Raw genomic sequence first — 25,528 nt, forward strand, 5'->3', positions numbered from 1 at the left:
TGACTGAACTTAGCAGCAGCAGAAGTCAACTTTTTACTGGTGTTTCATTGATAAACTAATAAAAAGAAACACCGAATAGAAACACATTCTGGATTTTCTAGATGATCACCCCAAAATTCAGTTCAGTTCAGTTCAGTTCAGTTCAGTTGCTCAGTCGTGTCTGACTCTTTGCAACCCCATGAATCGCAGCATGCCAGACCTCCCTGTCCATCACCAACTCCTGGAGTTCACTCAGACTCACGTCTATAGAGTTAGTGATGCCATCCAGCCATCTCATCCTCTGTCGTCCCCTTCTCCTCCTGCCCCCAATCCCTCCCAGCATCAGAGTCTTTTCCAATGAGTCAACTCTTCGCATGAGGTGGCCAAAGTACTGGAGTTTCAGCTTCAGCATCATTCCCTCCAAAGAAATCCCGGGGCTGATCTCCTTCAGAATGGACTGGTTGGATCTCCTTGCAGTCCAAGGGACTCCATAACCAAGTATAAACACATGATTCTTGTGCTATCTGCTACCTTTGAAAAAATAATCTTCTAACTTTTAATGCAGTGTTTTTCTAAAAGTAGGCTAAAGTGATTCTTGGGAGGCCATGAATATTTTAAAATACTAGCCTAGACCAAGTTTTTGCAGCTTAATGAAGAACATCTAATGCAACAGTTAAAATAATCTAAAAGTCAAAATGATTATTTGGCACTTCATCATCTACCAGGCAGGTCTGTTATAAAAGTTTTAATATATACCTTGTTGAAGCAATGCTGATTATATGCAATGTCTGTTTGTTTTAAAATTAGCTGGATCTGAGGTTACATGGAGGAGGAGAAGGAGGACATCCTATTTTAATCCTTCTAGGTAACAACAAGCAACCAGGTAAAGTTCACAAAAAACCACTGGACCTACTCTGAGGACAAATCTTCCCACCCACAAAAGCCAACAATATAATCCAGGACTATTCACATCCTCTAATGTAACTAATGAGTAAACTGCAAAACTGTGGGGATACTAACCAGGGTGAAGATGAGAGGTGAGACAGGAAATGAGAGGGTGAAAGGGGTGGGGAAGGAGGGAAAAATGAAATGTGACGATAAAACAGACTATTCATTTAAACTTCTGAAATCCAAGCTAACCAGTTATAATTGAAATTTCAATATGATTTCCTTTAGTAGTCAAACTAAAATCTTTTAAACTCCTGAAGTCTAAATCTATTTCTCACCTTTGGAAGTGACTCTTAACTTAAAAAATAAGTCCTTGTGAGTACCTCAGCTAGTGTTAAAACATAGTTTTCCCTTTTAAAAGACTTTCATGCTTGCAAACATTTTATACCATTTTCAGAAAGAATGGGAAAAGACACTGCAACCATGCATTAGTCTAACCCAAGATTAAACATAAATTGCCCTTCGAGTCTGAACAAGCAATGCTACTTTTAGATGTGAAATATATTTTAAGGTTGAGATTTAATAATAGTATCTCAAAAGAATAAATACTGCAGTTTCAAATGGCTGAAAACTTAATCATCTATTTATTTAAATAATATAATATTTGCTTGTTATAAGCTCCCTGAAGGGAAGGATTATTGTTTTCTAAAATTCTGCAACTTCTGAACACTTAACATACTGCTTTGCATATGCTGCTGCTGCTGCTAAGTCGCTTCAGTCATGTCCAACTCTGTGCGACCCCATAGACGGCAGCCCACCAGGCTCCTCTGTCCCTGGGATTCTCCAGGCGAGAATACTGGAGTGGGCTGCCACTTAGATCCTAAAAAATTATGTATTAAAAATAATTTTCCTTGGTTATGCACTTCCTTTATTTAGCACATCTATCTTCCCTTGCTCTGTCCTACTTCTGTTCTTTCAGAATAGGTTTTCAATTAAGACAACATACTTTTATTTAATAACTAACTAAATGAAGTCTTCAGATTTAGTTCTTACTAGTACCTAGGACACACAATTCTATTTGTTTCACTTTAAGTCCATTTAATATGGTAGCGAAAATAATAATTAGATTACATTCAGGACACAGCAACTATGACTTGAAAAACACTGAGTTAGTAACAACATAAAAGTAAGAAAATTTTCTGTCAATGGCTCTCAAGTTCAAGGTTGTTGTTTAAGAACTAAGGAATTTGTGATACAAATAAATACTATAAGTGTCAGGTGTATCAGGTTTCTATTTCTGATCAAACCCTTTATTTGCTGTGAATTTCCCAGCTGTGAAACAGAAAATTCAGTACTTGATACTCTCTGCAAAGTAAAAACATGGTTCTGTATCAGTCCTGTTACTCTTAAAGACAGGCATGTTCTCCTGACCAAGTCCGCTAACAATTAAGCAGAAAGCACAAGTGTTACAGACACATAGATTAAAAGAAACCAGATGTATGAGGATTCAATTCTTTTGCATATGTCCATCAAATATAATGGAGAAAGAAATGGCAACCCACTCCAGTATTCTTGCCTGAAGAATCCCATGGACAGAGGAACCTGGTGGGCTACTGTTCATGGGGTCACTAAGCACATCAAAGATAAAAATGTAACTTTTAAGAAATTCCTTAAATTCTCTTTAGGTAGAAAAGGAGTTTCTATCCATATTAACTGAATTGCAACTGAATCCATTTTAAATGATCTATCCAGAACTGAGAAACTATGTAATGAACATAACTGGTACGGGGCCTACTTAAAACTGCCATGGGCAAATTCCCTGGTGGTCCAATAGCTAGGATTCTACACGTTCACTGCTGTGGGCCCAGGTTAGATTCCTGGCTGAGAAACAAAGATCCCACAGGCCCCGTGGGGTGGCCCAAACAAACAAATAACTGCTACAGCTTTTCAGTTGTTTACAAAACTGCTATTAAAAACACGTCTCATTATGAATTTACATACCATGCCTAATATTTTGAAACAAAAGAAATTTGTTAAAAACAAACCACCTTGTGACTTCAATGACTACAGAGGGTTATAGTTAGCAGAGAAAACATGAACAAAATCCTTTAATAACAAATAATGGAATGGTACTAAGTTGAGACACAGTACCATTACATAACAAACATAAACATAAGACAGGAAAAATGGCACAGACCAAAACCACTATTTCCTTCTGATGACAGGGGAAAGGTAAAAATAGAAAAAATCTTATTATCTATGATGCTAGCATCACATATAATGTGATTTAAATTCCCTGAGAAGTGTATGCAAGCCTAAAATACAAATGCTTATTTTATGCTGATACATGGCAGTGTCATAAAATTCTAGAGCTGACTGTATGAACTTGTTATATTCTGTATCCATACAGGCAGAGTACTGATGATACAATAACAAGAAACATATATATTTTCTGGAAGAGTCAAGTCAAATAGTTCTGAAGTGTTTCAGGAAAGTACAGTAGAAAGCTGCAAATATTTGGCCATATTCAAGTTGAGAAGGAACATTTAAAATCAATCCTTTGTTATGGTATTCGTTTGTAGAGAAAAAATTCAATCTACAGTCAAATCTACTTATAAATGCTTATGGTTGATATGTTTTTAAACTCTCTTTTTGGCAAAATTATTATAATTTTTGGTACAGGAATTTCAGTTAAATAATTTGAACAATGTCTTAGAGTTGGCTGAAAAAGGATATGACCTAATATTCATCAGTTCAGTTCAGTTGCTCAGGCATGTCTGACTCTTTGCAACCCCATGACTGCAGCATGCCAGGCCTCCATGTCCATCACCAAAATTTGGAGTTTACCCAAACTCATGTCCATGAAGTCGGTGATGCCACCCAGCCATCTCATCCTCTGTCATCCCCTTCTCCTCCCACCTTCAATCTTTCCCAGCATCAGGGTCTTTTCAGAAGAGTCAATTCTTTGCATCAGGTGGCCAAAGTACTGGAGTTTCAGCTTCAACATCAGTCCTTCCAATGAACACCCAGGACTGATCTCCTTTAGGATGGACTGGTTGGATCTCCTTGCAGTCTAAGGAGCTCTCAAGAGTCTTCTCCAATACAACAATTCAAAAGCATCAATTCTCCGGCACTCAGCTTTCTTTATAGTCCAACTCTCACACGCATACATGACTACTGGAAAAACCATAGCCTTAACTAGACAGACCTTAGTCGGCAAAGTAATGTCTCTGCTTTTGAATATGTTGTCTAGGTTGGTCCTAATTTTGCTTCCAAGGAGTAAGCGTCTTTTAATTTCATGGCTGCAGTCACCATCTGCAGTGACTTTGGAGCCCCCCAAAATAAAGTCTGCCACAGTTTCCATTCTTTGTTCTTCTATTTGTCATGATGTGATGGGACCAGATGCCATGATCTTCGTTTTCTGAATGCTGAACTGTAAGCCAACTTTTTCACTCTCCTCTTTCACTTTCATCAAGAGGCTCTTTAGTTCTTCTTCACTTTCTGCCATAAGGGTGGTGTCATCTGCATATCTGAGGTTATTGATATTTCTCCCGGCAATCTTGATTCCAGCTTGTGTTTCTTCCAGTCCAGCATTTCTCATGATGTACTCTGCATATAAGTTAAATAAGCAGGGTAACAATATACAGCCTTGACGTACTCCTTTTTCTAGTTGGAACCAGTCTGTTGTTCCATGTCCAGTACTAACTGTTGCTTCCTGATCTGCATACAGATTTCTCAAGAGGCAAGTCAGGTGGTCTGGTATTCCCATCTCTTTCAGAATTTTCCAGTTTATTGTGATCCACACAGTCAAAGGCTTTGGCATAGTCAATAATGCAGAAATAGATGTTTTTCTGGAACTCTCTTGCCTTTTCGATGATCCAGTGGATGTTGACAATTTGATCTCTGGTTCCTCTGCCTTTTCTAAAACCAGCTTGAACATCTGGAAGTTCACGGTTCATGTATTGCTGAAGCCTGGCTTGGAGAATTTTGAGCATTACTTTACTAGCGTGAGATGAGTACAATTGTGAGGTAGTTTGAGCATTCTTTGGCATTGCCTTTCTTTGGGATTGGAATGAAAACTGACCTTTTCCAGTCCTGTGGTCACTGCTGAGTTTTCCAAATTTGCTGGTATATTGAGTGCAGCACTTTCACAGCATCATCTTTCAGGATTTGAAATAGCTCAACTGGAATTCCATCACCTCCAATAGCTTTGTTCTTAGTGATGTTTCCTAAAGGCCTACATGACTTCACATTCCAGGATGTCTGGCTCTTACTATTTTTACACTTCTAAGAATCCTGCTGTCTAAAGTCATATTAGGTATTAATCCATTTCAGCTTCAAAAGGTCATTAAACTTCACAGACTCACGAACTTTATATAATGGGACACCATTTTCCTTACCTAAGTTCGTTTGGGAGAAAATTAACCAACTAAGTTGGAGAAATGATATGCCAGCTTCCAATCATGCAAACAAATCCAATTTTCCATAACAACCTCTAAATAGACAAACGTGTAAGTAAAGTTTGAAAATAAACAGCTCAGTAATTAAAAAGGACTGAACACTATTGAGACAAAATTTCAACCTAAAATGATTTAAAATCACTTTGAAGAAGTATAACACATCAATTTTATATAGTAAAATACACTGTCCAGGAAATAATTTAGAAATAAATACATTTTACAGAAAGAAAGGATATCAACAGTTTAAGTCAAGCCACGTCTAGCTTTGCCTTTGTATACCATGCATTTTTTGCAATTTGTACATTATAAAGACATTCACAAATTATACACATATATATGTGATAAAGAGAAGACTATCCACAGAAGAAAACAAACCAAAATTACATCTTAAGAGTCTCTAGATGTTACACATTATTCACAATGCCAAGGTATATTAATTTTAGTACAATGTCTCTTAAAACATAAAATACTTCTTGATCTCAATTAGAGAGGTATATTATCAGACCAAAATTACATTTTTCAGAAAGCTTTAATGGCATTTCTGAAGGGCAATGCTTACATTTAAGCAAAGTTGATACAATAAATGAAAGTGAAAGGAAAAGAGGCTTCCCTGTTGGCTCAGATGGTAAAGAATCTGCTTAATATGTGTGAGACCTGGGTTTGATCCCTGGGTCTGGAAGATCCCCTGGAGAAGGAAATGGTAACCCACTCCAGTATTCTTGCCTGGAGAATTCCATGGACAGAGGAACCTGTCAGGTTAGTGTGTTAAGCTTTCTATAACAAAAACACTTTTGTGCTATGATGATCTAATAGTAGCTAATAATCACTCTGCCCAGAGAGAATTCTCTACACATTCTTCCTACACACTCACCATACCAGGCACACACATTCAAAGTGAGTGGTTTTACAGGTATTGGTTTGGAACTTTTGGTTAAAATGCAAACCACAATAATAGAGTTTAGTTTCCTACATTGGGGGGGAATTGTTAAGCTACAATTCCTTTCCTCAGTAGGATCATGAAAATAAACCTTCAAAATTCATCCTGAAAGACTATTTAGTGGATAGTGAAAAATTAAGAAGAGAAGAGGATATACTTTTAACAAGTAGCAACTTACCTGATATGCCATTCTTGCTGGTGTTCAATAAAGCTACAGATGCTGCAGAAACTCTTCTATTGTTCACAGTCTGCCCTGGTTTTCTTGAGGTACATTCTTCACTATCACTGTCCTGTAAATTTAGTAGCCTTGGCTGGAAACACTGTAGTCGACATGATCTGATATTGCTTAATATTTCAGAAAGGGACAGTCTATTTTCACAATGTTTATTGGAAGCATTGGTCCGAGAAGAATTAGAAGAAAAGTCTATATTTTGGGAAGCGCTTGAAAAACCATTCAGCATTTCAGGGTCTATCTGTTTCAGGATTGGGTCATGTTCTGTGGCTATCCGGTCCATTATGACCCTGAAAAGCAATATAAAGCCAAATATTACCTAGAAGAACTTAATAACATTTTCTTAATACTGTCCCTTCCATGTCAAAACCAACAGTTTACCTTCCACCTCTGCCAATTCGCCTTCTTGCAAATCCTATACATCGTCTTGGGACTGTGAGTGTTGTAAGACAATGCCTGTATCTTAACTTATCCAAATCTGCCAATTCTGAATTTCCAAACGAACGGTTAGTTTGGTCCAAACGAGGCTACACAAAAGGGAAAGAAAAATTGAAACTCATAGAATAATTCTGAAATGAAGAAAAGTTAAATCATGGTAAAAATAAACTACAGTATTAGCAGAACAATTAAAATTTAGATATAAAAATTTAAAATCGGGATTTAAATGTTAACCAGGTTAAATTCTATAAAACTGATAAAGAAGTTCACTCATCAAAATAAACTAAATTTTTATGACTATCAATACATTTAAGATATATTTTAAAAGAAATATATTTAAAGAACAATGTGGCTTCTAACATTTATGTAGAAGAGTCGCTATTCAGTTGCTCAGTAGTGTCCAACTCTCAGCAACTCTAGAGATAATGAATTTAGTAATTTATAAACTTGCTACTGAGACATATTACAGAGACTTCGATATGATTTTCAAAAAACTGCACTTCAAGAAAGCAAGCATGACCTTATTTTAGGTACCTGAGTATGTTCTAGTGTCATCCAGTTTGTAGTCAATGAAAATCTGAATAGAATTTGTATCCTACTGTTGTATGAAAACTATATAAATCTCAGTTATGTTGAATTGGTACATGGTGCTTTTCAGGTCTACTATATGCTTCTACTTTTCTGTAAACTCATTCTATTAATTTTTGCGAGTTTGATATAGAGATTCAACTAAAAATCTTAATTTATCTACTTAAAAAAATAACTGTAATATATAGTGGAACTATATGCAACTTTGTTCTGTATTTTCCACGTCTTCTGTAAATGTGTTATCATACTTTCATAATTTAGAAAATAAAAGAGAGAAACAAAAAAGAAAGCACGCACAGATGAAATTCATACTTCCTCTATTTTTAATGACATACAGTGCATTTCTTAGCCTTCCCATTTCCTCAGTTCAGTTCAGTTGCTCAGTTGTGTCTGACTCTTTGCGACCCCATGGACTACAGCAGGCAAGGCTTCCCTGTCCATCAACAACTCCCAGAGCCTGCTCAAACTCATGTCCATCAAGTCAGTGATGCCATCCAACCAGCTTGTCCTCTGACGTTCCCTTCTCCTCCCACCTTCAATCTTTCCCAGCATCAGGGTCTTTTCAGATGAGTCAATTCTTCACATCAGGTGGCTAAAGTATTGGAATTTCAGCCTCAGCATCAGTCCTTCCAATGAATATTCAAGATTGATTTCCTTTAGCATGGACTGGTTGGATCTCCTTGCAGTGCGAGGGACTCTCAAGAGTTTTCTCCAACACCACAGTTCAAAAGCATCACTTCTTCGGCACTCAGCTTTCTTTATAGTCCAACTCTCACATCCATACGTGACTACTGGAAAACCCATACCTTTGACTAGATGGACCTTTGTTGGCAAAGTATTGCAAAATTCAGACTTAAATTGAACAAAGTAGGGAAAATCACTAGGCCATTCATGTATGACATAAATCAAATCCCTTACAATTATACAGTGGAAGTGAAAACAGATTCAAGGGATTACATCTGATAGACAGAGTGCCTGAAGAACTATGGATGGAGGTTCATGACACTGTACAGGAGGCAGTGATCAAGACCATCCCTAAGAAAAAGAAATGCAGAAAGGCAAAATGGTTGTCTGAGGAGGCCTTACAAATAGCTGAGAAAAAAAGAAAACTAAAGGCAAAGGAGAAAAGGAAAGATTACCCATCTGAATGCAGAGATCCAAGAACAGTAAGGAGAGATAAGAAAGACTTCTTCATTGATCAATTAAAAGAAATAGAGGAAAACAACAGAATGGGAAAGACTAGAGATCTCTTCCAGAAAGTTAGAGATACCAAGGGAACATTTCATGCAAAGATGGGCTTGTTAAAGGACAGAAATGGTATGGACCTGACAGAAGCAGACGATATTAAGAAGAGGTGGCAAGAATACACAGAAGAACTGTACAAAAAAGATCTTCATGACCCAGATAACCACCATGGAGTGATCCCTCACCTAGAGCCAGACATCCTGGAATGCAAAGTCAAGTGGGCCTTAGGAAGCATCACTACAAACAAAGCTAGTGGAGGTGATGGAATTCCAGTTGAGCTATTTCAAATCCTGAAAGATGATGCTGTTAAAGTGCTGCACTCAATATGCAAGCAAATTTGGAAAACTCAGCAGCAACCATAGGACTAGAAAAGGTGAGTTTTCATTCCAATCCTTAAAAAAAGGCATTGCCAAAGAACGCTGAAACTACAGCACAATTGCCCTTATTTCACAAGCTAGTAAAGTAATGCTCAAAATTCTCCAAGCCAGGCTTCAACAGTACATGAATCGTGAACATCCAGATGTTCAAGCTGGATTTAGAAAAGGCAGAGGAACCAGAGAAAAAATTGCCAACATCTATTGAGTCATCAAAAACAGCAAGTAAGTTCCAGAAAAACATCTACTTTTGCTTTATTGACTAAGCCAAAGCCTCTGACTATGTGGAACACAACAAGCTGTGGAAAATTCTTAAAAGAGATGTGAATACCAGGCCACCTGACCTTCCTCCTGAGATATCTGTATGCAGGTCAAGAAACAACAGTTAAAACAGGACATGGAACAACAGACTGGTTCCACATTGGGAAAGCAGTACGTCAAGGCTATATATTGTCACCCAGCTTATTTAACCTATATGCAGAGTACATCGTGAGGAACTCTGGGCTGGATGAAGAACAAGCTGGAATTAAGATTGCCAGGAGAAATATCAATAACCTCAGATATGCAGATGACACCACCCTTATGGAAGAAAGCGAAGAACTAAAGAGTCTCTTGATGAAAGTGAAAGAGGAGAGTGAAGAAGTTGCCTTAAAACTCAACTTTCAGAAAACTAAGATCATGGCATCCGGTCCTATCACTTCATGGCAAATAGAAGGGGCAACAATGGGAAAAGTGAGAGGCTTTATTTTTGGGGGCTCCAAAATCACTGCAGATGGTGACTGCAGCCATGAAATTAAAAGACGCTTGCTCCTTGGAACAAAAGTTATGACCAACTTAGATAGCATATTACAAAGCAGAGACATTACTTTGCCAACAAAGGTCCATCTAGTCAAAGCTATGGGTTTTCCAGTAGTCAGGTATGGATGTTGAGAGTTGGACTATAAAGAAAGCTGAGCGCCGAAGCATTGATAGTTTTGAACTGTGGTGTGGAGAAGATTCTCAAGAATCCCTTGGACTGCAGGGAGATTCAATCAGTCCATGACAACGGAAATCAGTCCTGAATATTCACTGGAAGGGCTGATGATGAAGCTGAAACTCCAATACTTGGCCACCTGATGTGAAGAACTGACTCATCTGAAAAGACCCTGATGCTGGGAAAGATTGAAGGCGGGAGGAGAAGGGGGACGACAGAGAATGAGATGGTTCGATGACATCAGTGACTCTATGGACAGGAGTTTGAGTAATCTCCAGGAACAGGTGACGGACTGCGTGCTGCAGTCCATGGGGGTCGCAAGGAATTGGACATGACTGAGCAACTGAATTGAACTGAAGTCATTTTGACATGAGTTATCTGTTAATTCCAGTTCCCAAAACATCACAAAAAATATAGTTCTTACAGCATAATACTGGCATCCTGCCCGCCTCCTGAAAGCACAGGGACCATCAGGATCATTTTCTTCTTCGGGTTCTGATGCTGGGGACGGTACCTAAGAAAGAGGCATGAAGCATTCCATTTAGGAGTTACCAAAAGTCAACAATCTTTGTAATTATCTAAAATCAGAATCTGATCACAAACAGTGAGTCACTCCACATTACATACAGTAGGTAGTGAATTCCCTCAAATATTTAAAGATTAGCAGAAGTTTTGTATGGTTACTAATTATTTTTAATGGGTAAGTTCTTGCAGGTAAGTTTACATGGTATTGCTTAACTGTTTCTGAATATGTAAACGCTTTAAGCTTGAACATCGTTAGTATGGTTTTTAAATATCCCATTCATACATTTTATAAATACTGTATGTGGCCATAAATACTTTGTAATAATAATTATGCTTCATCTATAGGTAGGTATGCTTTTATACAATAACTTCATTTCTCTATAATAAAGCCTAAAACTAGGAAGATAAAAGAAGCTTATGAATAACCTCCCTTCCCCCAAAGCTGAAAAGTTCATACACTGCACTGAAAGGGGAGTCCCTTATTTCCCCACTTGTTTTTAAAATCATTTTTAAAATTTTAACAGATCAGAAGCTGAAAATCAAAAGAGGAAAGAGGACTTGCTAAAAGGTAAGCAGACTGGTTTAGAAGTACTAATCTCACCATCTGACAGCAAAAGAATAGACTTTCAAAAAGTTGTCACATATTAAAAAGCATAGGACCAAGTGAGACTAGGACAAATCCCCCTACATAATCTGAGCGGACCTCTAAGGCAGCACTGGTACATTAGAGCAAATGTTATGTTATCAAAAACAGATTAAGTGAAATACAAATATACTCTGATATGGCAGGAAATAATATGGTTTAGATAAATTTCTACCCATAATGGTTAAAATAAAAAAAAGTTTTGGTACTTAAGTTTCAGTTGTCTCGCAATTTCACTTTGGAGTACATCTCTTTTTCTGACAACGCTGGCTCAACCACATTTACTTGCAAACTTTTGAACCTCACAAATCCCTCTCTTCCTATTTTGAGAGGAAAAATGCTTTCTCCACATTATTTCAAAACTGTGGTAATTACCACTGAGCAGGATCATCCAGGGGAGAAAGGCATTTGTTTGAGGTTCCAATATACCTCCACCAACCCTATGGGGGAGACACAGAAACAGTAAGCTGGGGCTGATTCTTATTCCTAGGGAACCAAACTAAAATCTGAAATTTGAAAGGAAATCCCAAATGTGAATTTTACACTTTGGTTCCTTTATAAAGCAACTACCTCTTCTAGAATGTACACAGGAAGTGTCACAAACAAAGTCTCAGAAATTTTTTGCATCCCTTCCTCCGGATTACCCAACGAGGGGTTTCCAGGATTTAGTCTGAGATATAAGAAGACCGCGCTGATGTTCGGAGAATCAAAAGCATGATTGAGAAGAGACTGGGTTTCTATTCTGCTCTGTTGCAAATCAGTTGGAGAAGTCTGGTTAAAATGTTCTTTAAGGCTCTCTATTCCTTTATTGTTGTTTATTGGACATAGAAGAAGCATATGATTATTTTAATTATCTTTTAAGCAATAAAATCCTGATTTTGTAAGAGCCACATTCTAAATAGCTGCCTCACTGAATAAAAATTAATGTTGTCAAGGACCCAGTACAAGGATTCAGAGGAACCTAATAGTTTCAAAATGTAATTTCATGTGGGAATGGGGACTATATGAATAAATATAAGAATTTAGAACAGAGATGAAGATTCCTTAATAGATGAGGAATATAGGTCTAGTATGCTGAGTGTGTCTATCAAACTGGATAGACTGATTCTAGCAATATAGGAAAAGTTTCTACTAGACACAGTATCCCTTAGCAGCATTCTTAAAAGGCTGGGAATGTATAGGAGAACTTTATTGGCTTTTATATATGTATTCATCTAACCATTTCACTCCTCACTTAAACTTACTGCTAGCAATTCCTTCCCATATGCTGTTTTCTCTGTCTTGGACCCTTCCCTACATTTTCTATCTGGAAAAGACCTACTATTTGTGCCCTCATTCCTTCAAAATGTCATCTAATTCATGTCCCATGACTATTCAAAGCCCTGCCTGAGTCTAACAACAGAATCCTCTGTCAATTTTATTTATTTTTAAAATATTTTTTAACTGCCCTCCCATCCAGACTGCCACATAACCTTGAACAAGACCATCTGACAACTTTTAATAAATGAGTTCATTTAAGTGCTTTTAAAGAGCATACTAAACTAAACACATTTTGTGCATTGTTACAATGTATATGAATGCTGAAATATTATCTGGGCTAGAAAAACTAAATCATCTACAAAAAAGTAAAACTAATATAATCTTAGGCAAAGAAGACAAATTTTATATAAACTCTAGATTTTAAATAGTTACTACAACAAGTTTTATAAACTGTCTTGCTTCCAAATTTATCTGTCATGTTGGTTAAAAAAAATTTTTTTTAAGCAAGTCAGTTGAAATGTTGAAATATGGTAACGCATGTTACAGTACTCTCTTTAGGTTTCCTATACCGTATGAAAAAGAAAAAAGGAGGCCACTGCTACACCAGGTGCTAAACAATGTATTTTTTAAAATCAATCCTTTAGTATATAAAATAAAAGTCTTTGTTTTAAAAGACAGCACATATGAAACAAAAATTTAGATTTTTAAACTGTTAAAATTTGCTATAAAACTGCTATAATATAACCAAAGAATTATTTTCACAAGTTAAAATCTGAGCCAATTCTAAATCTTCTTTGGAGTCAAACAGTTATTGTTAAATAAATTAGCAAAATTTTCATTAAAAGTTGTAAAATACAATGCTGATGGAATATGGGAATTATTATTGATGAATGTTTACAATTATGTGTTAAATGTCTTAAAATATTTATAATCTTTAGCTCAGGAATTCCATTTGTAATCATCTATTTCAAAAATGGAGGGACGAGGTAGAGATGCTCATTTTTATAAAAGGGAGAGCTTAAAACCACCTAAATGCTATACAAAATAAATTAAATATATTCAACTGATAGAACATAACAAAGCAAAAACCATTTCAGTAACTACATAAATGTGGAAAACGTTTATGTTAGGTGAAGAAAGCAAGAATCAAAACTCTAAGATATTATGTTTTAAAATAGAGCAATATAAAAGACTAGAAGAAAATGTCTGTAAAATAGTTTTAAAACAAGCACCTGTGGAAATTCATCTTCCTCTGAGCTGTGAAAGTCATATTGCTTAAGGTCACTCTTATTGATCACAGGCAAGGTCTCAGGAGTGGGCTGCTGAGATGTTAGCACAGCCTCTGCTTTAGGCTTCTTTGGGTACTTCTTCTTTTGACGAACCACATCAGAAGCCTCTTCTTTCAAAGACAAATGATGCGGGTGCTGTTTACATGATGATTTTTCCCCCAAAAGGAAGAAATGAAAATAATTTTAGAAATCATAAAAAACTATACTGCTCTTTGAAAAAAACATACATTTTTACCCAGGAGGTGACTTCTGGTTTTAATATGCAGAAACTACTATTTGATGATAAGCCAAAAAGTGCTTTGCTTTCACAAATTACAGTGAAAAATATTATGACATTTAAATTTACTTTTTTATATTGTTAGCAATACTTTAAGATATTAGTGATTTTTAAAAATTCCTCTATTATTATGCAGTCCAGTATTTAAAATGTATTTAAATTCTATTTTAATTTTATTTAAGTCTACTGATTAATGATGAAAATTAACTATTTTTACTTCTAAAATGACTTGAATTAGATTATAAATACATTAATTCATTTCTATGTTTATTTCCAATTTTTAAAAATATCTACAAGTGGAATAACTTTTCTGAGACAGAAAAGTTCACTTTTTAGAATTAATTACCACCTCAGCTGAACAATAATCAAACTGTCTTCAAGTACCCTAGAGTTCTTTGGTGGCATACAAGAGGCTGTCTGGCAGAGACATCTCTGGCAGAGATGGGTGGAGTTTAGAACCCAGCTATCCTCAAGAGAGCAGCTGTTTCTGTTTTAATATACTGGCATTCCTTTCAATAAATAAGAATCTACTTTAAAAAGTTTGAAAATTACTGTTCTAAGCATCAAATTACAAGTGCTAACAAAGTGTAAAAGTATTTAGGAAGTTTTACATTTTTTCAAGTAGCTCAGATTTTCATTAAAACTACTTTAGGGTCAAAAATGTTATACATAATGAAAACATTGCTGAAACACTGAGTTATTGAGATATAAATGCTTTCATACAATGGGCATGGCTATGACATCAAAAAGAAATCCCCAACTTCTCAGAAATTACTTATATTTTCAAGAAGGATGTGTGACAAATGAAATATAGTTAACTATGTGAAATGCAATCATATTTCTAAAATTAGTATTTAAATAGTGTGGGTGTTTAATTTTAGAGTGATCTAAGATTAAGAATCAACATATAACAAAGGCTGATTCTGCACTAATTTGGGGTTGAGATTTTCATATTCTCTGCCTATCAATAATATACCTAGGAAAAGCATTGATTTAGAACTGGATTTTAAAAAGTAATGTACAAAATGACATTTATTGTCTGGTTTATGGCAAAGTAAGTGTGATTTAAAGGGTAGGTGGGCTAGATGCCTGTGATTAATAAGAAAGAACTTTGGTGTTTGAATTGACACAGTTGAATAATGGAGGAATCTCCCTACTCCACATTCTTCCTTGACCTTTAAGAAAGAACCCATGAAAAATGAGGATTGTGCACATTTTTAAAAGATGAATTTTCCACAAACACCCTAAGCCATTTTTAAAATCCTGCTACACAGTAGAGCTCTACTGTCTAAAAACTCAGCCAATAACCTGTTTCTTTTTAAAAATCTAAGCTCTTCAAAGGTTTTATTACTTTTTGCATTTCTCAACTGAATGCTTTTATACACCAAGTGAATAATGAATAAATGTAACTCTTCAGTCTAAGAAACTAATCACTAGTCTCTTTATTAGGAAAAAATTGAGTTCTAGAAGTTATAGGACTTTTTCAAGTCAAGATAAGCAGCAACTGATAAATGCTGGTTATGGCAATAGTGAGGACAGTAACTTTGAATAGTCTTAATGAAGAAAGGTTTAATTTTGATGCCTGCCATCACAATGCAGGATTTGCTAAGGCAGTGATAATAACTAAGCTGTAATTACCATTATTCTGTAGGGATACAAGATAGCATAGTTGAAAACACATGGTTTTTGTTGTAAGATCTAGACTCAAAATCTTAAATCTGCCACTTAATAACTATATGATCTAAAAGTCACACAGAGGTAAAAATCTACCTCAAAGGGATGTTGTAAGATTAATCAATATGCATATAAAAAATCCTAGCAAAGTGCAAAAAGTAGGAACTCAAACATGTTAGTAATCTTCCTTCTTAACCAAACAATTATAAGACAATTTCAGAAACCAACTGTCCAGTCAATATTATCATACATGCTTCTCCCCAGAAGATACTCACCTTAGTTTTACATTCTTGGACTTTGTGATGATTTCCATTATGAAGAGTTCCTGGAGTGGTATATAATTCTTTTTCTGATCTACTGATCTTCACTTCATTAAGGATTTCACCACCATAGTCTCCTAAATGATATCTTGAAAAGGAAATAATATATAAGAAAATCTTACCATTCAAAAATAAAAAAGAAATAGAAAACCAATGATATATCATTTACTTGGAACACAACTAATCAAACAGAGCCAACAATTAATCGGATTATTCTTAAGAGAGAAAACGCATGGGAATAAAGAAGCTCATATTTGGGATTTAGTAAAAACAAAACAACTGCCTCTCCTAATCTCTAAGATACACAGAAGATGGACTCTTCATATATTTTGTATTTTCAGGAAAAGGATTATTACATTGGTGAATACATTTTCAAAATGCACCAAAACAAGTATTTCCTAACCAATCAAAAGATAAAATCAATTAAACATTTATTTCTCTCAAATTTTAATAGAAACTTTAATACAGAGAATGGGACAATACGATCTCCAAGTTCTTTTCTAAATACAATTAAATGATTCTGCAACAACAAGAAATTAAGTGTAACAGAGGATCTATACTATTCACAAAAATATCTCCCAAATTTGCAACCCAAATTGGCAACTTAATGGTTTAAAAACAAAAAGCAAAAACAAGCAATCACAATTTTCAAAAAATGTAGACATTGTTAGATAATCAATTTCAGTAGTTATAAAGCTGAAATTTGGTTACATTTTGCCTTTCATTTGACTGAAGCGTTACTGGTATGTAAGAATAGCAATGTTACCTTTTTTCCACAACTTCTAAGGTTAAGTGCAATAATTCTCGTTTTGTTTTCTCTCTTCTCTTAATCATTTCCAAAATTGTTATGGCTCTACTAAATTCTCGTCTCAGTTTCAACATCTTTTCATAAGAGGCTTCATCATTCTTTCGATTCTATTCAAAATAAGTTTAAAAGAATAAATCCAACTGTCCAAATTTCCAGCTTCATTCATCAAAATCTTATCAGACCCAAATTCATTCTATAAAAGCGAAATGTTATATACAAACATACACACACACATCTAAACAGCAATTACATTAAGGCAAGCCATTTAACTAAAAACAAAAAAGCAAATATCTCAATAAATATGCAGAAAAAAAAGTTGCCAGCTGTTGAGAAGATGGAATGACATAGATGGGATAATTCCAACATAAATAAAATTTTTAAAGTCTGCCTGAAACAAAAACTACTATTATCAAAAAATGTAATTTTTTCTTATTGTTACAAGGTCTTTCTCAATGACAGAGAGAAACTGTTCTGTTAAATCAAGGTTATCTAAAAACAGCCAAACTGAGCTGCTATTCATCCATTCAGCCTTTTAATAGTGGGCTGGACAGTTCAATACACTACAATGTAAAGATTCACAATAACAAGCAAAGCTTCACTTTAAAAACTCAGATATAAAATAGATGACAGAATATAAAGGATCTCAAGGAATGGAATTACCATGCTGAACGTAGTAAAACCTCACTGCAGAGTAGAAAAGAGATCTACTAGTAAAAGGTCTGAGTTTCATTTTAAATTCTTACTTTGAAGTGTCAAAAGTAACTTGAACTAACTCACAGGTAAAAGTTCTAACTAATAACTAGAGAAGGTTCAGTTATAATTACCAGCATCATCTGCATATAAAAGTTACTGTTAATAAAATATTTTGTTCAATCAAACAGCCGCAGAATTCTTACTTTCTATTAAGTGTGGAACTATCTGTTTAAAAATAGACCACTGCCACTCCTCATTCTATATGTTCAGACAGACTGCATTTAAGCAAGCTTTCCATACTTGACTTAATAAAGCAGTGTGACATTAGAAATCTGAACCCAAAGAAAGCCAGGTTTCATAATTGGAGGATTATAAAAGAGAAAATAAAACTTGAGGAAGATACAAAGTTTTACTTTTTTCTTTTGCATAGTTTCTTGTATTTGAAAATTACTCATTACCTATAAAACATTACTTAAACTAAATCTCATTAAGGTAGTGCATACTGAATATTAAAAAATACTATTAATAATAAATCACACTTTAATCTTATCTAAAGGAAATATATCACTTTCCCCCTTCAGTAAAGTATGTTACAAAAGACACAAATCTAAAGCACAGTTTTAAGCAAAATATTCTGTGACCAGGGAGCAGCTGCACCTTATGATTGAAAAAAAGTGAACATAACCAAGAGCAAATATTAAAGTACAAAATACTTGAATATTTCAGTATTGCTCTCTGTAAAAAGTATTACACATGTCCCCTATCCTCAAAAGGCTTAAAGTCTAATAAGAATGAAAGAAATACAAGTTCTAAAGATAAATAACAGCAGCTGAAGAAAAAGTGCACCAGAACCTTTTAAAGTTGTCCTCCTCTTCACTAAATGTTTCTCTTGGACTATGCACTTCTGCCCCTTCTTACTCATTTCCTGCTCTCTTGAGGCCCAAATAAGTAGCTTCCCTAATTTTTCTTTACCCCATTCCTGCCCTTCTTTCTATTTTTATCTTTTATTGTGAAATAATTTCAGATTTACAAAAAAGCTACAAAAATGGTATAAAAAATTCCCATATTATCTTCATCCAGACTCCCCCAAAGTTAATATGTTATATTTGCTTTATTATCTCTATGACGTATGTATACATTGTTACAGACTGAATATTTGCATCTCCTGAAAATTCGTATGTTGAAATCCTAACTATCCAATGTGATTTTTATTTGGAGGTGAGGGCTTTGGGAGTGCTCATGAATGGATCAGTGCCCTTATAAAAGAGACCCCAGAGAACCCTCTTGCCCCTTCTGCCACGTGAGGACACAGCAAGAGGACCATCCGTGGAACGAGAAGCGGGCCCTCAATAGACACCAAGTCTGATAATACCTGGATCTTGGACTTCCCAACTTCCAGAACTGAGAAATAAATATTCATTGTTTAAGCCACCCAGTCTATGTACTTCTGTTACAACAGCACAAATGGACTATGACACACATCCATGTATGTATATAAACACATACATACATATATAACTTATTAGCAACAGTATTTTAAAATATTTTTCAAGTTGAAGATATAATGCCTTCATCCCCTAAACACTTTAATGTATATTTTCTAAGAATAATGATAGTCTGTTATACAATCTCAGTAACATTATCAAAATCAGGAAATTAACACTGATATAGAAACTATTATCTAATTTATAGACTCTCCTCATATTTCACCAATTGCCCACTAATGTCCTTCACATCTAGAAATACAACAGTTAGGATATACAGATTTCCTATATTTATATAATGTTGCTATAAAGGACACTGGTGGGAAATAATAATTTTTATTATTAATAAAAAATTCTTTCCCAGTCTAGGATCTGATTCAGGATTAAAACTGAATTTAGCTGTCATGTCTCTTGCTGTTGTTCAGTTGCTCAGTTGTGTCCGACTGTGACTCCATGGACTGTAGCACAGCAGGCTCCCCTGTCCTTCACTATCTCGTAGAGCTTGCACAAACTCATGTCCACTGAGTCAGTGATGCCATCTAACCATCTCATCTCTGTCACCTCCTTCCATCCTGCCTTCAATCTCTCCCAGCATTAGGGTCTTGTCTAATGAGTTGGCCCTTCAAATCAGATGGCCAAAGTACTGGATCTTCAGTTTCATCATCAGTCCTTTCAATGAATATTCAGGGTTGAATTCCTTTAGGATTGACTGGTTTGATCTCCTTGCTAGCCAAGGGACTCTCAAGAGTCTTCTCCAACACCACAGTTAAAAAGCATCAATTCTTTGGTGCTCAGCTTTCTTTATGGTCCATGTCTCTCTTTAATCTTCTGTAAGTTGGAATACTTCCTCTGTCTTTCTATTGTGATCATGACCTTGACAGTTTTGAAGTGTAGAAGCCATTTATTTTTGTAGAATGTTCGTTAATTTGGGTTTCTTTGATGTTATTCCACATTTAAATTGAGGTTGTGAACTTTTGGTATGACCATTACACAAGTGAAACTGTGTCCTTTGCTCATCATCAGTTCAGTTCAGTTCAGTCACTCAGTCGTGTCCGACTCTTTGCCACCCCATGAATTGCAGCACGCCAGGCCTCCCTGTCCATCAGCAACTCCCGGACTTCACTCAGACTCGCGTCCATCGAGTCAGTGATGCCATCCAGCCATCTCATCCTCTGTCATCCCCTTCTTCTCCTGCCCCCAATCCCTCCCAACATCAGAGTCTTTTCCAATGAGTCAACTCTTCGCATGAGGTGGCCATGTACAAGTACTGGAGTTTCAGCTTTAGCATCATTCCTTCCAAAGAAATCCCAGGGCTGATCTCCTTCAGAATGGACTGGTTGGATCTCCTTGTAGTCCAAGGGACTCTTGAGTCTTCTCTAACACCACAGTTCAAAGGCATCAATTCTTCCGCGCTCAGCCTTCTTCATAGTCCAACTCTCACATCCATACATGACTACTGCTGATGTTAACTTTGATCACTTGATTAAGATGGTGTTTGCCAGCTTTCTCTAGTCAAATTACTATTTTTTTTTAATTAAAAAGTACACTATGGGACTTTATATAATCAAATTTCCCCCATCAGTTTCATCCGTTAATTCTAACTTTTGCCAGAGACAATGGTAATTGCCAAATGATGATTTTTGAACACCATCATTCCACTGACATTTGTAAACTGGAAATCTATGGTAAGGAAAAGCATTCTCTTTTATCTATCATCCATCCATCCATACATTTATATCAGTATGGATGTATGGGTTACTTTATGAGTTATAATCCATTACTCTCCTTACTGTGACACACAAAATTCCCCAGATTTGATCAGCAGAGTCACTCTAATTTAAGCTGGCTCCTGAGGCTTTCTGACACAGCTCCAACATTCTTTCATCACATTTTTATATTCTGGCAAAGCAGAATGTTCCAAGTTTACCTGTATGCTTTCCTAGTACCAGACCTGAAATCAACCATTTTTTTTTTTTAGGAGCCCTGGTTTCCTTAAAGGAAAACAGTATTTTTACATGCTACTCTAGTTGCTTCTATATGGGAAATCCCCAAAATGGAGGAGTCTGACAGTCCATGGATCACAAAGAGTCAGACACAACTTAGCGACTAAACAACAACAAAATACCAGCTACGTAGCTTCTTCCCTTTCAGATAACTTTGTGAATTTTTGGAGTCTTGTGTAATCTGGGCCTCGTTCACTATTCATCTCTGTCAAAACCAGATCTTGAGGTTTCCTCACTGTTTTAGAACACTTACATTCCTGTCTCTTGGCTTGAAGACCATTTCTATAGTGTCTTCACAAGAAGGCTAACTGGTGGTGGGGCAGCAGCGGGGGAGGAGGGACTGGGGTTTATAACCTGACCAACTCAGGCAGTCATGATTTTAGCTTTATGTAAGGTACTAGGTTGATGGAGAAGGAAATGGCAAACCACTCCAGTATCCTTGCCTGGAAAATCCCATGGACAGAGGAGCCTCGTGGGCTACAGTCCATGGGGTTGCTCAGTCGTGTATGACTGAGCGACTAACACTAATTGCTTTTATACGCTCTAAGTGAACAGAGCTAGGAAATAAGCCTATAATACATTTATGTACATAAACAAGCACAGATTTATATCTATTTCTAGCTGCAGCAATATTAAAATCTGTAAGTTCATAGTGACATCTTTCCTGTGCTTTTAAGATTGTCTACTCCCTATATTCAAATTTACTCATTCCCTTTACCCTTATCCACAACCAACTCTGCTTAGAGCAAATTCCTGTCTTCCTATTCCAGTTAAACATTACAGTTTTGATCAACTGCCAAATCTCTAGGGAAGCGGTTCTCAAACTGCTATAATTTATAGTTAACTATAGATCTTTGTAAACCAAGGCTAATTCACAAGTGATTGTTATGTGCAGCCAGACTGAGAACCACCACCCTGGAAGTTTGCTCTCCTGCCTATCTTGCTTCACCTGGGCCACACAGGAGGAGAGAACGAAGGCACACATGTTAACAGTTTTACCTGTGGGTTAAACACATAAATGTATATGCTGATTCAAGCCTTCCCAGTCAGTGCATTCAGACACGCTGGCACCTTAACACCATCTCACTTAAGAATGTCCTAAAGCACTTAAGCACTCACAAACTAAACATTAGTTTAATGATTAAAATTAAGTTCTAGACTTCTAAGCAAATATTTCAGAAGTTCTTTACTCTAGCCTTTGCATCAGCTACTTATATAACTACCCCTCTGGAATGCTTTTAAGTTTGTGGGAATAGGAAAGGAAGCAGAGAACCTCTGTGAACTAGTATTCATGTTTTGCACATCCCAGTGCCCGACCACCTCTTGAACACCTAGGGTACTCATTCTCGATTGCTTTCCCAATTTTCTCATTTTAAAACTCACATTTCCAAGAAACAATAGTATATGTGAAGGGGAATAGTCTTTGGTCCCACAACTAAAGATGGAGAAATAAAAAGACCATTGAAAAAGAAAATGTACCATGCTAGAGATGAATAAGAAAATAACAGATAAGAGGAAGGGTAGGAATCACAGCGTCAGGAAAATGCTGGCCTAGTTATACAATGGAGAAATGCCTAAACACAGGAACGTGTTTCTAGCAATTCGCAAAACATGCTGGTTAGAAAATAGTGATTTAACTTATTTAAGAGTAAAACACATTAAATATTAGGAAAATTGTTTTTTATGCCAATAATACTGCTATTTTAAGTATTTCATGCTTATCCATTAAAAGAAACTCAACAGTACTTTCCCTTCAAAATATATTGCTCTGTTTTGCAACACATCTGAACCAATTATATTTCTCTTAAAAATTGGAAATTCAGATTTTTCAATAATTTGGATAATAATTCATATCCAAATTTATAAAACTTTACTGTATTTACAAACTTATCTCATATAGTCTTTTCTAAACAAGGCATTAATCTTCATGAAATATCTAATATCTCCATAGCCAGAAATCAAACACCAAATTGAAAACTCAGTCTGGGTTAGGGAATGTCATCTACATTTGGGAAATCCAAGAAATAGTTATAAAAACTAGTTGTTAACCAAAAGAGTTTCCCCTAAAATGTACTATCCCTGGCAGCTGTTATGCTTCACAGCTGTTACAATAACAGCTGATATGGACAAGCACTCCATGTTAGGAGAAACAGGAATGCAGAGAAAACGCTGGACCTCCAATTACAATTCCTTCCGTTTTTTACATTTGTATGTTCCTAATATTCTACAACGTTAAAGAATGTGTTACTGTGTCTGGTGTTTATTATTAATTATGAGAAGTGGAAGACAGTGACTACTCCCTCTAAAATAATGTCGTCTTCTTTACCGTATCATTTCACAGCATGAGACCCAGTTTCTCTTAGAATTCTGGCTAATCTTGCTTCTGAAAGCCAGGTGAGGACAAGTTTGTCAATTTGAAATCTGACACAACTGACAGTTCAGAAAAGGAGAAAAAGATTTCATTGTCTTACTATCTTACGTATGACTGTTAGCAGAACAGGCTTGAAAATGAACCTTAACCAACTTCCTATGACCCCACAGTAGTTAGAGGGAGTAAAGTCCTTTTTTACATTCATGATTTAGAATATGGTTTCAAAGGAACTCTTAAGCTTCCAAATAGAAGATATGTATAGAATGCACAGCTTACTGAAGAACTCAAAACTCCTGTTTCCTCATAACACGAATTTCCTCATATCACTTCAACTGCAAGCCTAAAATGATATAATCAATAGATTTATAAAGCTCATAGGTATTAAATAAACATTAAACAAACATTGCAAACAACTGGGGGATAGAGGCTACTGAAGAGCAGGCTTTCTAATATAAAGTTCAACAATGTCATTAGCTTCACTTTATGTCCAAATTACTCAAGCTATTGGCAGAAAAAAAAAATATTTGTCTTAAATACTATCTAGGTACATTCAGCTAAACCTAATTTGCATATTACCTTTCGAGTTTGCATTTTTTCTGTTCTCCTCCGAAAGGCAACATAAGGGTCATTGTTGGTAGAGCCATCTCTTTTCTCTTGTTTTATCTGAGGAATGAGGGATGGTCCCCTGCAGTTTTTACGTTTTCTCACCCAGTAGTCATATACAGCTTTAATAAGGTAATCATCTTCGTTTAGCAGCAGTTTTGCTTCTTGAAGTGTTACAAGCTAAATAAAAAATAAAAACTGTCATCAACTACAATCCTTGGGGAAAAGATTTAAAGATTAAACTTTGTCTACAGGAAAAAAATGTGATCAGTCTAACAGTTATGATCAGGTATCACGATGGCAAAAAGCACAATTCAATTCAATCTAACAAAGAATTTATTAGTAAGATTTACCAAAATTAGAAATTTACCCTAAGAGGTAGTGAGTTCCACCACTTAAAATATTTAAGAAGCCTGAATTAATGAGAAGTCTACAACAGTTTTATGACTTAGGTAAGTCTTGAACTAGAGATATCCAGAGTCCTTCAAAATTCTGATACTCTGTGATTCCACACACTGGAGGATCTACTAGTCTTCGTCTACTAGCATCATTAAGCGTTTCTATTTTTCAACAGAAAATAGAATTTACAGGTGGTTTCTTTTTACCTCCGTCCAAAATAAATGATGAATACTTTCTAATATGTTGCTAACACACATGACTCCTCTGAAATTGAAAAGGACAAACTTAGCATGTTTCCAGAATTTTCAACACTATACAATCTTGAATTTTTTGTACCAGTCACAAACAAAACAATTTCTCTACAAAGCTGATGAAATACTAGAAAATCCTTATTCTCAGCACTCATCTTGCTGATGACAATGTCAAGTCTGGGACAGTGACATCTCAGGGATCTCTCTCTCCTTTATCAATGCAGCCAACATATGTTGACATTATCTCAAAAGTAAAGTTTGTAAAAATTTGCTTGGTCACATCTGTTTCCCTGCTCTTTGCCAAGATCAGAGAGGCTAACAAGATGGATTAGGGGTTACAAAGATCCATTTATAGTGAAGCTTAGAAAAAGATTATGGAGTTTTAGGGCTGTGAATGCTTACTGAAGTGGTACTATCCCAATCTTTTTACTTTTATTACTTTAGAGATGAAGATTCATTTTCAAACAAACTGAAATATCTCCTAAAACTTGTAAATGTGGGGGAAGTATCACTGAAATTTTAAGATCAGCATACTAATCAATTTGGTGGTTGTATTAATTCATTTGAAGAAAGTATGACTGACAAAACATTTTTAATATGATCTGATTTCTCATATTTATTACTTGATGGAATAAATGTAATGATCATTTGGACTTTTAGTCCTATGATGGTGACTACTAGAGCTAATTAATTAGTTGGCTGCTTCTTACAATTTGGCTGCCAAGATGGTGTGACTACGGGAAGAGACTACATTCACAATATCAGCTCAAGTATTCCAGTCCATGTGACAGTTACTTTTAGTGCAATCCAATTA

At 35.7% G+C, this 25,528-nt stretch overlaps 1 protein-coding gene across 1 annotated transcript in view; it reads right to left on the minus strand.

Annotated features, from left to right (window-relative positions):
• EPC2 (enhancer of polycomb homolog 2) overlaps positions 1-25,528 on the minus strand; it is a 129,532-nt gene that overhangs the window by 11,126 nt on the left and 92,878 nt on the right. Inside the window, exons 4-10 of the mRNA XM_068967755.1 lie at positions 24,038-24,244; positions 16,869-17,017; positions 16,058-16,190; positions 13,775-13,966; positions 10,539-10,628; positions 6,878-7,023; positions 6,443-6,786 (exon numbers count right to left, since the gene is read on the minus strand). Coding sequence (XP_068823856.1) covers positions 6,443-6,786; positions 6,878-7,023; positions 10,539-10,628; positions 13,775-13,966; positions 16,058-16,190; positions 16,869-17,017; positions 24,038-24,244 — 1,261 coding nt within the window. The remainder of the gene's footprint in view (positions 1-6,442; positions 6,787-6,877; positions 7,024-10,538; positions 10,629-13,774; positions 13,967-16,057; positions 16,191-16,868; positions 17,018-24,037; positions 24,245-25,528) is intronic.

Source organism: Capricornis sumatraensis, chromosome 3 (assembly GCF_032405125.1).
Source record: "Capricornis sumatraensis isolate serow.1 chromosome 3, serow.2, whole genome shotgun sequence".
Lineage (NCBI taxonomy): Eukaryota > Metazoa > Chordata > Mammalia > Artiodactyla > Bovidae > Capricornis > Capricornis sumatraensis.